General features: G+C 43.4%; 1 protein-coding gene across 1 annotated transcript; it reads left to right on the top strand.

Annotated features, from left to right (window-relative positions):
• The first annotated feature begins 7,105 nt into the window (after positions 1-7,105).
• On the top strand, positions 7,106-8,530 carry LOC147462333 (protein SMALL AUXIN UP-REGULATED RNA 54-like). The gene has a single exon (XM_086525975.1). It carries the CDS (start codon positions 7,602-7,604, stop codon positions 8,187-8,189), a length of 588 nt encoding a protein of 195 aa, XP_086382101.1. The 5' UTR covers positions 7,106-7,601; the 3' UTR covers positions 8,190-8,530.
• The last annotated feature ends 4,549 nt before the right edge of the window (positions 8,531-13,079 follow it).

The following is a 13,079-nucleotide window of genomic DNA, read 5'->3' on the forward strand; positions in this document are numbered from 1 at the left end:
CATCTTCTATGCTAGATTATTTGTAATCTTGCTTGCCTACTCTTGCTATTCTTGCCACTCATTCTTCTTGCCTTTTGCCTTCCATACAACTCTTTACTGCTCCCACTTCTTGGTTTGAACAGTTTGATTTTTCTCAGTTTCATCTGGAATTTCTTCGATGAGATGACACCTTTACTTGTGGTCACGACTCTGACTGGAAATGGTTATGGTGCCTTTTGTTCAGGTCCCTTTGGTTTGGCAACGTTTGAGCATTCAGCTTCAAAGTGACCACTATTTCCCACATGTATAGCAATTTAGACTTCTTTTCGCAAAGTCGCCTTTGCCTTTGCGGCTCGGCCAATATCTCCCTTATATCTGCCTCTTCCATTACCAGTCTCTGTGCTGGTTTTGTTCTCCTTGTAATTAGTTGTCCCATCTACTTTCATTGCTTCAAAATTTGTCAGTGCAATCATTAATAAATCCTTTCCCTTTTTGAAATGATGAATTCTAATGCCACAATTGTTCCGTACATGCCCATAGGCCTTGCAATATGTACATTGTGAGCATTCATCATATCTATGGTCTCTGGATCAACATTTTGAACACCAGACCTCCATCTTTTTGACTAAATTCCTCGTCTTAGCTATTTCAACAATTTGCTTGGATATTTCTTCCAGTTTTCTTGTCCATGACCCTTTCTTTGTCTTACCCTTGTCATCTGAGTCACTCTCAGATAAGCTGGAAGTAGTCATGACTCTGACCCTTCAATTGATGACTCACAGTCACTGGATTGCCTTCTCTTCTGGCCCTTCCTCTTTTGGATTGCTGCTCCAATTTCAAAGCTCTTTGCACCAGATCAGTAAATTTCTTTGTGGGTGTTGAAACCTCTTGTTCCCTTAACGTGTTGCTTATGAAGCCATTCAAGAACTAGGCTCACATCCTTTTCTCTGATGGAGGCTCTTGCAGTTGTCTGGGAAATTCCTTTGATCTTCTCCACATAGCTTCTGATCGACAATTTTCCTTGCTTGATTTTTTCCAGTTTGCACAGTATGTCCTCATCACCCCTATTGTGTCTGAATACTCTAAGCAAAAAGCCTTAATTAGCCTGTTGTAGGATCTGAGCTGGCAAGCTGGGTAATGGTAGTACCATTTCCTAGCTGCTTCCTTTAGTGTCTGAGGAAAATATTCACCCCATTCATCCTCATCAATATCCTTGAGTTCAACATACTGCTCAAAGGCTTTGATGTGGACACCTTGGTCCTCTTTGTTGCCTCCTTTGAAAATTAAAAATACAATTTTTTTAAGGTCGGTAGAGCATTCATTGCAACAAGTTCTGATTCTATGGACCGGTTTCTTGTCTTTGGATCATCTTTTACTGTAATGGTCTATATCAGCTTCCTAATCATCGTCTTTTTCAATCGCAGTCACTGTGTCTTCTGCCATATTCTTTACTGGTTTATGTCCTTCTGATCGGCGACTTCACTTATTGCCCTCACTTTCCTCAGTATGTTTCCTGCTATGCTGAAATCCATCAGATTGATTCCGTCTTTCAGCTCTTTCTACATGACTTCACTGGGAATGGATCAAATCCTAAAAATTCTTTGATTCCTGAGTTGTTCCTAGTTGTGGAGGAACCTTTGTCTCATTCCTAGATTTTCTCTCAGTATCAAAGCCTTGCTCCAACTCTTCCTGGATTGGGCTGCCATGGTTCAGTTCATCCATGAATCTGGTAGCTGGCGTTTTGATTTGTGCAACTTTTTTGGGTGACATGATTGATTACTAGTAGCTCTAACACCAACTAGGAGATAGTTTAGCTGTGAAGAGCAACTTAGCTCAAGTCACCGTGATTGCCAAAATGGAATGAGCTAAACACTTATGACAATTATTCCAGGTTGGTAGTTAGACTTAGTTCAGATCAACTTAGAACTTCAGATCAGACATAAGACTGGAACTGAAATGTAAAACTAGAACTGAATTATAGACAAAAGTGGAAACGAGATTGAACACTGAAACTGGATACTGAAACTAGAATGTATTCAGATCAGTATAGAAAAGTACAACAATGAGAGCCAAGTCTGCTCTGGGCTTAATTAGAGTTTCAAGGACATAAATAGCTCCAAGATACAAGGCAGTGATAGTGAAGTTTGTAGTGTCTCCGAAAGCTGATTAGTGGGCCCTATTTATAGCCCTCAGACTAGGTCTCTGACTGATTGTGTACTGTGCCAGTTACTACAATAACTACCCTTGGTAGTTACCTAATCCAGCCATCCTAGCCACCCATTTTGAATCTTTGTTTGGAGGTTGTTCTCACCACTCTCTCTCGCTCTCTCTCTCTCTCTCTCTCTCTCTCTCTCTCACACACACACACACACACACACGCGCACACACACACACACACACACACACACACACACACACACACACACACACACACACACACACACACACACACACACACACACACACACACACACACACTATGGTTAAACATCATGAAGTGAGATCTACTTCTTTCCCTCATAAGGTTCCTTTCTTTTTATATATATAAAAAAAACAAAAAGAAAACAAACCCCCCCCCCCCCCCCCCCCCCCCCCCTATTGACAAAATAGGGCCTTCATTGCTACATTACACCACCGACTTGGGTATTGGGCAAATGGCTCGTAAAAAATCCTCAAAACTATCATGAAAATAAGAAGGCGGCTCCTTCCACCCTCGGACCGTGTAAAGGCGCTCTCTCTCCCCTGAGAGTAATGGCTTCTGATGCGTGAGAGGACTCCCACAGCAAGGGCGGCTCTGCTCTCTTCACTTCAGACACTCAGGAAGCGTGCATACCAACCTATAAATTCTAAAGGTGAGGGCACTCCTTTGCCCTCACTTAGCTTGAGAGTCAGTGTTTTGTGTGGGGTAAACCCGATTCTGTGTCATTTCTACTTGAAAGTCCGAAAACAATGGAGCTTGCTGCTCAGACTCCACATGTATTATAGTTTACCTAAACTGTCTTTCGTCATCAGAGACCGCCGACTGTTGTGTTTTTCTAAAAAATGTTTTAACATGGGGCTTGATCAAGCCTAATGGGTGTTATTCCATGACCGATTGTGGTTCTTAAGATATTTTAGCATAACATATGGTTGCTAATTACTCAAAGGCTGTTTTTGCAGTCGTTAAACTAACTGCAGATTAGGCATTTTACTGGTTTTTTTGGTTTTTTTTTAATACTCTGCCTGACGGGCTCTCTTAGAGCTAGATTGTAGTAGCACAACAATGGGTAAACAATTGGTATATAACACTAAGTAACTGGTTCTTTTGGGCCGGGGCATGGTTTAGCATTGCCTTAAAATATTCATATGCATATAATGGGACAATATGGTGGGCCGTTGAACTGCTTGTGCATAGAAAACAACTGTTTTTTTCTTGTTTTTTGCCTTTCCTATGACTATACCAACGAAGGAATGGAGTTTGTTTAGTAACTATGGGCATGCCACACCCCCATCTGCTATGGGCTGAAATGGTATGATATAAACATCATGGTAATACAAAGGAGAGGTGCTCCTGACCCTGGACTGGTTTTATGCCGCATCTTTTAGTAAACTATCAGGGTCTGTTTTTTTCTTCGTACTGTGTGTGGTTGGCACCGTTTAGTGGTTGTTTTGCAATAAGGGTAGCTTGAGGAAGACTGGTTTTTTTCGACAGACATTCGCTGTGGCTCTTAAATATTGGAGCAAGGCATTTTACTATGGGGATAAACACCTAAGGGAGTGATGTTAAACTATACAAATGGCCATATTGGGTTACCTGGGCATGAGTTTTTTGTTAGGATTTTTTGTGGTAAGGCACCTGGTTATGAATTATGGCATGATTGGCTTCAATCGGGAGCTTGTTGGTATACACACTCATTAACTGGTTTTTTTGAATGAAATTACTAGACCGAGGCATGTTTTAGCATTGCCTTAAAACTTCATATGCATAGAATGGGACATTATGGTAAGCCTTGGGACTGCTTGTGCATAAAAAACAACGGTTTTTTTGGACTTTCGTATGGCTATACTAATGGAGATAAACACATGAGGTAATGGTGTTTGCTTAGTATGGTAACTAGGGCATGGTACACCCCCATCTGCTATGGGCTAACATGGTATGATAGAACATCATGATAATGCAAATGCGAGGTGCTCCTGACCTTGAATTGGTTTTTTCGCGTCTTTGGTAAACTGTCGGGGTATGTCGGCTATTCATACTGTGTGTGGTTGGCACCTCTTAGGCTAGTAAAAAATAATGACTGGCTGGAATGATTTGACATACATTGGTAGATAGAATTTTTTGCTACCGACTGTTTCTTGCTACTGAGTGTTGTACTGGCTCTTTCTCGAGCAGTCGCTAGTTTATAGCTACTGGTTGTTGTTGGCTCTGCAAGTGGTGCGCTACTGGTTGTAAAAGTGATGTGTGTACGCATACTGAATAATTGGGGCGCTGTTCTTAACCATTACAGGGCGTTAATTTACATTTTTTTGACATATTGCATGATGTGCAGGATTGGAAGTTATATGTTAAAAACTACTTGTGTTAACTTGGCGTGATAAATTGTTGGGCTTAAGTACAGCTTGGCGCTTGTAATTTCATATAAAAACAAATGGTTGGGGTGGTACTCATTGCATCTAGTACCTCTGGTTGATAAACAAGTAAGGTATCTCACTCAGTCAAAGGTCGGACACTGTCGTTCTTGTATAATGGATAATGACTTGTGGATATCATTGGAATTATAAAGGTAAGTATATGGATGGTATTTTTAGCTTTGGCATAGCTTCCAAGCTATGATTCAAAAAATTGGGATTCCATGTGCTAGAAAAGGTTGGACATGACCTATGTTTGAATAAAGGGATACCAATGATACCATGGGATTACTAAGTCTGAAGGTAAGTATATGGTTGCTATTTTTGGGCATAAGCATAACTACCGAGCTATGGATCTTGAAATGTTTTTGACTCTTGATGAACTTCACCACTCACATTAAAAAGTAAAATATATCACTCATTTATAAAAAAAGAAACTACTAAATAACCTAGCTTGTTTAAAAGTAATTAAATCCTATAAGATGGACATGGATAACAACTATTATAGAAATGAAATGTAAAACTAGAACTAAATTATAGACAAAACTGGAAACGAGATTGAACACTGAAACTGGATACTGAAACTAGAATGTATTCAGATCAGTATAGACAAGTACAACAATGAGAGGCAAGTCTGCTCTGGGCTTAATTAGAGTTTCAAGGACATAAATAGCTCCAAGATACAAGGCAGTGATAGTGAAGTTTGTAGTATCTCCGAAAGCTGATTAGTGGGCCCTATTTATAGCCCTCAGATTAGGTCTCTGAATGATTGTGTACTGTGCCAGTTACAACAATAACTACCCTTGGTAGTTACCTAATCCAGCCAGCCTAGCCACCCATTTTGAATCTTTGCTTGGAGGTTGTTCTCACCACTCTCTCTCGCTCTCTCTCTCTCTTAAACACACACACACACACACACACACACACACACACACACACACACACACACCAGGGCTCCTAGAAGCATTTTTATGACCTTGCTCTAGGTCAAGATCTAAAGGATTTGTCAATATATTTGTCAAAAGGTAAAGGATTTGTTATATTAAAAAAAGCATTTTTTCTTGAATTTTTCATAAAAGAATATCAATACATACAAAACAAAATCCAATTTTACGTTGAATTTTGAAGGATTTACCTTTATCTGTAGAAAAACAAGTTTCAATCCCTTTAAAGGATTTGTCGATGTTTTCAATTAAACAAGTCTAATCTGGCAAGCTTGGAATATAGCTAGGATTTTGCAATTTAACCTAGTGAGAGATATACACTTGGACCAATCCCTTTGTATCTTACTTACAAGCTCTTGCCAAAGACGATGAAGTGGAATATACCCTCTCTCTCTTCCTTCCTTCCTTCTTTTTCTTCTTTGGTTGTTGTAGGCGGCACCACCGCCTCCACTGGTAGTGAGAGTCTCACTCATAACCTTAAAAAAAGCAATGTTTTCCAAGCTGTCAAGAATTTCCCTATTTGTTGAGGGATTACCTCTAGAAGGAGTCAAAGATAAAGAAGATGTTGAAAAGTATATGCACCCCCTCCTTTATTGTACAAAATCATCTCGACTTTCCAATCGTTGGGACTAAACTATTTAACAAGGCACACGCATGAAGAGCGTATCTAGGACAATCTAAGAGTAAAATTTTTGAAAATGGGTGGTCTACATACGCACTAGGATGGCTTTTATATTACCATAAATAAACTAAGGGGTCGCTATTTTGCACCATCAAGGTGCATGTGAGGGGGGGATACAAAAGGCATACACAAGGATACAAGGATGGAGGGTGACATTGGATTGCAAAAGAGACGACAAGGCACGGGGAAGACAAAGGGGGGGGGGCCATTGGAAACGGAACACTTGTTAAAGTGGAGACTCCAAAGGGATATGTAAAACTTTACAACTTGTGCCAAGCCAATGCTCCCAAGTGGTAGCTTTCACAACATAGTGCTAAGGGAGTGGAACCTAATAGTGCACAAGTGGTATCTTTCACGAGTTGTGCAAAGCCCAATTCAATGAAGTGTGCAACTTTGTGAGGTAAGTAGATGAAAGCCGACAAAACAAAGCTCGGGGTTGCTTAGAGTTCGCATTAGCTTTCCACATGTTTGTACTCTGTTGTTCTTGATACGTGCAGTATCGTAACTTGATGATTCACGGCATGCGATCTTAGCCAAAAAGCATATAGGTAAATAAAAATGTCGTAAATTCTCCTTTGAAAAATGTGGAGAATCACAAATTAGAGGTGGAAGTTGAAGCTCTCTCCCCATGCTTTTGTAAGGTGTTCAATGTCCCAGCTTTCTACCAAACTTTTACGGTAAGGAAATTGTGGAGAAAGACTTTTTTTTGCAATTTCAAAGCATATCCAATACATGAGATTTTGCCCCAATTTTTTTAAGATTGGATGGGGCCCTGGTAGAGAGGGGTGTAGGGTGGAGACTGTGGGGACAAGGGAACCAAAGAGGGGGGGGGGGGGGGGGGGGGGGGGGGGGGGGGGGGGGGGGGGGGGGGGGGGGGGGCATTATTAGACCACGAGGAAGGGGGACTCTCCAAGGTGAAGAATGGCCACGATACGTTTTAGGAAGTGGAGGGACAAGATAAGCTAAACTTACTCGAAGCCTAACAAAACAAGGTACGAAGCCATTGTACTATCTTCCTGTCTTTTGAGGTTCGCCGCACTCTCAGAGAAGAGCGCGCGCACCCTCCAGAGTCCATATATGCCCCCCCCCCCCCCCCCCCCCCTCCCTCCTGCTCCTGCCTACATCCAATTCTCTCCCCCCCCCCCCCCCCTGCTCCTGCCTACATCCAATTCTCTCTCTCTCTCTCTCTCTCTCTCTCTCTCTCACACACACACACACACACACACACACACACACACACAGAGCTTGAGCTCATATCGATCCCCCCTAATTCTCTCTGCCACCTTCATTCAGCCATCACATACACAGGTGCATCCCATCGCCTAGGGAGAGCACGCACCTCTCTCTCTCTCTCTCTCTCTACACACACACACACACACACACACGCCATGTCTCACTCTAGGCTTTATCAAATGGTCCGCCTTGCGGAGATGCTGAAGTGGTGGCGACGTAAAGCGCTGAAGAAGGCGCACAGCTTCTCCGATGTCCGAAGCGCCAGACGTGCAGGCCGCGCTCACACCACACGCTCTTTGTCCATGCCCTCAAAGGGAGGTGGCGTTCCCGCGGGCCACCTTGCCGTCTATGTTGGCGAGGACAGACAACGCTTTGTGATCAAAACGTCCTACTTGAGCCACCCCTTGTTTAGAGCCCTTCTTAAGAAAACTGAAGAAGAGATGGGCTTCCACCACGAGGGAGCCCTTGCCATCCCTTGCCAAGTCCCCTTCTTCGAGCACATCCTTCAATTCATACACTCCTCCAAATCTCATAGCAACCATTCCCACCACCACCACCCCCTCCCTCCTCAATTTCACGACCTTCTTCGAGAGCTTCTCCACTTGTCATCCTTAGACCCCACGCACCACCTCTCGTTCTCCACCTTCGATGATGCCTCCCTTTCCCTATGTAACCTTACAAGATCTCTCTCCTCCCTTGATGTTTCCAATGCAAATGGAATGTCACAAGTTGTGCTAGTCTAGCTCGTCTTCAACAACCTCACACCACACATTCACATATTTGGAAGATAAGTGTCCAAATAACAAAGACAGGTTGTTTCCCGGCGTCCACATGCGAACACTCTCGCTCGCTCGCTATGTTGTAAAACTCCTTTGTTCGAGGATATTCACAACACTACAAACCAAGGCAACACGGCTACAAATTTAGTAATGAAGATAGTGAAGAGAGTTAATCATCGAACCAAGATAAGAAATATACTTTGTTAGTGTCACATAGCCTCACAAAGACTTCTACTGTAATGTGAGTGTCATGTATGATAGTAAGAACTAGGAAATGCACTAATTGGAATGATTTTTTCACATCACCCAAGTGAGTTGGAACTTGGTATCTCTTTTGCGTACAAGACTTTGTGTGTGTGTGTGTGTGTGTGTGTGTGTGTGTGTGTGAGAGAGAGAGAGAGAGAGAGAGAGAGAGAGAGAGAGAGATCCAAAGGAGCTAGCTTGGTTGGTTGAGTACTCGTCCTCCGTGACTCGCGTCATTGGTTCAAGCGCGACGAAGCAACCTTGGTAAGCTACCCACAGACGCTCAATTGTGCCTTAACCCTCGGGATTTGTGGGTATTGCTACAAAAAAAGACTTTGTGTGTGCCATCTATACTAATAGATAATGGGGGAAGGGATTCCGGCCCCTCCCCCCAACACGTGTCGTGAGCAGCTTCAACCGGCCAGCTCCGGAGATGTGTGCACTGCAACCGGGCCGCTGAGAGAGAGAGAGAGAAAGAGAGAGAGTCCTTCAAACGGGCTGCTGAGCGAGAGAGAGAGAGAGAGAGAGAGAGAGAGAGAGAGAGAGAGAGAGAGAGAGAGAGAGAGAGAGAGGGCGCACCGCTTTCTCTTCCAAGCGCGCACCAGAGAGAGAGAGAGAGAGAGAGAGAGAGAGAGAGAGAGAGAGAGAGAGAGAGAGAGAGAGAGAGAGAGAGAGAGAGAGAGAGAGAGTCCAACTGTCCGCCTTTGTTGGGCTCAGTCAGAGGTAGCCATAAAGATGACAGAGCATGGCGCAGGGTTTGCTTAAGGTGCTCACAGGCCGCCATGCATGTCGCATGAGAGAGAGAGAGAGAGAGAGAGAGAGAGAGAGAGAGAGAGATGAGATGTTATATTAACGTCTTCAAAAGGCCAAAACGACCTATGAGATTTAAAAAAAGCCCAAATGACCTATGAGATCAATTTTAAAAAAAGTGAGAGCAAGGTCAAACCCCCCCCCCCCCCCCCCTTTTCTTTTTTCTCTCTCTCTCTCTCTCTCTTTCTCACAGCTCGCCCTTGGGATAGTTTCCTACGACGTTAAAACTCTCTTCTTCTTCTTCTTTTTCTTCTCCCTCTGTGTGTGTGTGTGTGTGTGTGTGTGTAAATAGTAGGGCGGCATTGATTGGATCAAGATAGGTCGATAATATGAAAGAGATCACGTCGTCAAATGTTGTGTGTGTGTGTGTGAAGAGAGAGAGAGAGAGATGAAATGTTATATTAACGTCTTCAAAAGACCAAACGACCTATCTATACTATAGATAAAAGGGGAGGTTTTTTCGACTGCCAGGTGGCGCTACCTCCTTCATCTGGCCAATCCTGGTGGTGTGCACTGCAGGCGTGCGATCAGCTCTGGACTGCACGCAGAGAGAGAGAGAGAGAGAGAGAGAGAGAGAGAGAGAGAGAGAGAGAGAGAGAGAGAGAGAGAGAGAGAGAGAGAGAGAGAGAGACGGCCTTCGTGCTACGTACGGGCCTCCCTTGACCTCCACTTATGCACGGTCCCGCATTCATGCGGCCTGTGTTCCGTGCGTTTCGGCTGCATGGTGAGAGAGAGAGAGAGAGAGAGAGAGAGAGAGAGAGAGAGAGAGAGAGAGAGAGAGAGAGAGAGAGAGAGAGAGAGAGAGAGAGAGAGAGAGAGAGAGAGAGAGAGAGAAGCGGCCTTGGCAGCAGGTGAGAGAGAGAGAGAGAGAGAGAGAGAGAGAGAGAGAGAGGAGAGAGAGAGAGAGAGAGAGAGAGAGAGAGAGAGAGAGAGAGAGAGAGAGAGAGAGAGAGAGAGAGATAATGGCTTGGCCGCTTGTGTTCCCAGAGAGAGAGAGAGAGAGAAGCAAGGGAGAGGGAAAAATGAAATGAAATGTTATATTGAAAACTACCTGGCCGCCTGTTCCGAGAGAGAGAGAGAGAGAGAGAGAGAGAGAGAGAGAGAGAGAGAGAGAGAGGAGAGAGAGAGAGAGAGAGAGAGAGAGAGAGAGAGAGAGAGAGAGAGAGAGAGAGAGAGAGAGAGAGAGAAATGAAATAAAATGTTATATTAAATAAATGATGAGAGAGTAAGGTTTGGAGATGAATTGCTTCATTAGTTTTAGACATAATTGCCCTTTTTTGTGACGTGTCTCAGCTTAATATCTTGCCGTTTTCAATTTTTAAAATTCCGGTTCACGGCAAGGGGAAAAGGAGAAATTCCGCCCCATAATAGAGAAAAATTCAGCCTAATATTTTGCCATTTTCAATTTTTAAAATGCCGGTTCACAGCAAGGGGAAAAGGAGAAATTCCGCCCCATAATAGAGAAAAATTCCGCCCCATAATTTTTAAAATTTCCTCTTGGCAAATTCAAGGAAAGGAATTTTGTGTGTTTGGAAAAATGTCCGAACATTGGTCGGGACTAGGGAGAAGATGGACCATGGCGGCACATGTCATGACTATTTAATCACTCACGACATGGTGTGATGTGGAAGATTGCATCCTCATCTAGCAACCAATGGGAAGAAACATCACATGTGCTAGACATATAAGCGCGAGGAATGCTAGAGGTAAATATAAAATCATCGTCACTAGCATACTAAGCTACCTCTCTTGTGGAATTACGGTTGTAGGGAAACACACACAGCTTGGAGAAGAGGAAGGAAGCCCAAGGCACACAACAGAGAGTAGTATTACTTAGTGTGCAATGGAAAGATAAGATAGCCCTAGAGTGATGGTCGTATATACAATGCACGGGGGAAATAGCCTCCTAGTGAGTTAAAAAATGCCCTGCCGTTCCTGATGTGTGTTCACACACATCACTACAACATGTATATGGTACCAAATCCCCCCATGGGAGTGATGAGGTGAACAAGAGCTGGCACATAGAGTTTAGGGAAGTGTCATGCCCTGAGGACATGATCAATCCCAAAAGGGGAGTAAGCCCGAAGCTTTGTAGAAAGCTTCAAACTTCTCATGAGACAATGCCTTTGTGAAAAGGTCTGCAAGGTTGTCCTGTGTTGGCACATAAGCCAAGTTGATCTCTCCTGCCGAGAGCCTCTCCTTGACATATTCGTAATGCACCTCAATGTGCTTTGTGCAAGCATGAAAAATTGGGTTCTTCGCAGATGCCAATGCGCTCGACTATAATAGATGATGTTGACAGTGACTTGTCCAATGTTTAAAGCAGCCATAAGGTGTCTGAGCCATACACACTGAACCGAACCTGTGAAGACTTCCATGTACTCAGTCTCACAAAATTGGAAGTGTCCACAGTAGGTTGCTTCTTGCTCAACCATGATATGCATGAACTATCGAGCATGAAACAAAAACCACTTGTGGACACTTGTGTGTCAAAACAACCAACCCAATCTGAGTGCAAAAAAGCATGTAAATCTGGTGTCAGATCACAGGGGCCTTGCTGTGCATCGTGTGTGAGCCACTACGGCTGCAAACACATAACCTAGATATAGGTAAGCTCACAAACACATCCGACTGTGTCACTCACCTATGTGTAGCTACTGCTGATGCAGGAAACTCGCACCGTCGTGAAGAGGGAGCTCGCCGCTATTGCTCAACCGCCTCACGACTATCGTATCGTCACGCATGTATGCACGTGCACGCGCACGTACGCATGCGTGCACACACACACACACACACACACACACACACACACACACACACACACACACACACACACACACCATAGCAGCCGCAGATGAGCCGTAGGCATGGCCAAAAATCTTTGAGCAATGACGCCATTGTCATAATTAACAGAAGTGTGCGAGATCTTGAAGACAATAGTTTTCTTCTTATTGATACCCTTGACTTGGATGGTACTCTCGGATAAAGATGGCTTTCCTAATTGACACCAAACTCCATAGTATAGCTGATTATGTTGAGCTCCTGTGTCCAATAAAGTGTTATATAGCACTTTCCCATAGGAGTTGTTTAACTCGATGGGGTATCGTAGAGGTGGGTCAGAGTCTATTGAATTGTCCTCTGATTCAACTTGAAATGCATGTGTAGCTCCAAGTTTAGAATCTCGTTGGCGTCTTGTACATGGTTGTGGATCCTAAGCCTTGTCTTGAGCTTATATCTTTTTCAATCCTGCTTGTGTCTTGGATGCCTTCTTTTGATGGATGACATGTAAATCTTCTAAGCTTTAAGGATCATAGTATCTTTAAAATTTACTCCCGTTGATGAATCCAATGGTTTCAACTTCATCTAGAGTTTCCACAAATGGTACCTTGTGGGGTATTCTTTGCAAACTCTATATGGTCTTTTTCCCCGCATATTTCAACTTTTTCTTCTTGTTACGTACTCCATACATAAGAACTTTATCTTCAACCTTGATATCCTTGTTCTTTAAATGATGGTCAAACCATTTCTTTCTCCTATCTTTCTCCACAAGTGCATTTTGCACAACCAGTTGCCTCTCTTCATCTAACCTCTCAAGGATATATAAATTGTTAACTGAAGGGTTACCATCCCAACCTTCTTATGAAGCTACTCGAAGACTAGGAATGACAAAATCCCATGGCATAACTGCTTCTTGGCCATTAACTATCTTGAATGGTGTACAATTAATAACCACTTTTTAAGCAGTACAATAAGCCCATAGAGCTGACGTCAGCTTAAATCTCAATCTGTGTGATGAGCCTT

The sequence above is a fragment of the Adiantum capillus-veneris genome, chromosome 2 (assembly GCF_014529385.1).
Source record: "Adiantum capillus-veneris isolate H3 chromosome 2, ASM1452938v2, whole genome shotgun sequence".
NCBI classification, from domain to species: Eukaryota; Viridiplantae; Streptophyta; class Polypodiopsida; order Polypodiales; family Pteridaceae; genus Adiantum; species Adiantum capillus-veneris.

Coding starts and splice junctions, on each gene's coding strand:
- LOC147462333 (XM_086525975.1), top strand. CDS start 7,602: ATGTCTCACTCTAGGCTTTATCAAATGGTCCGCCTTGCGGAGATGCTG.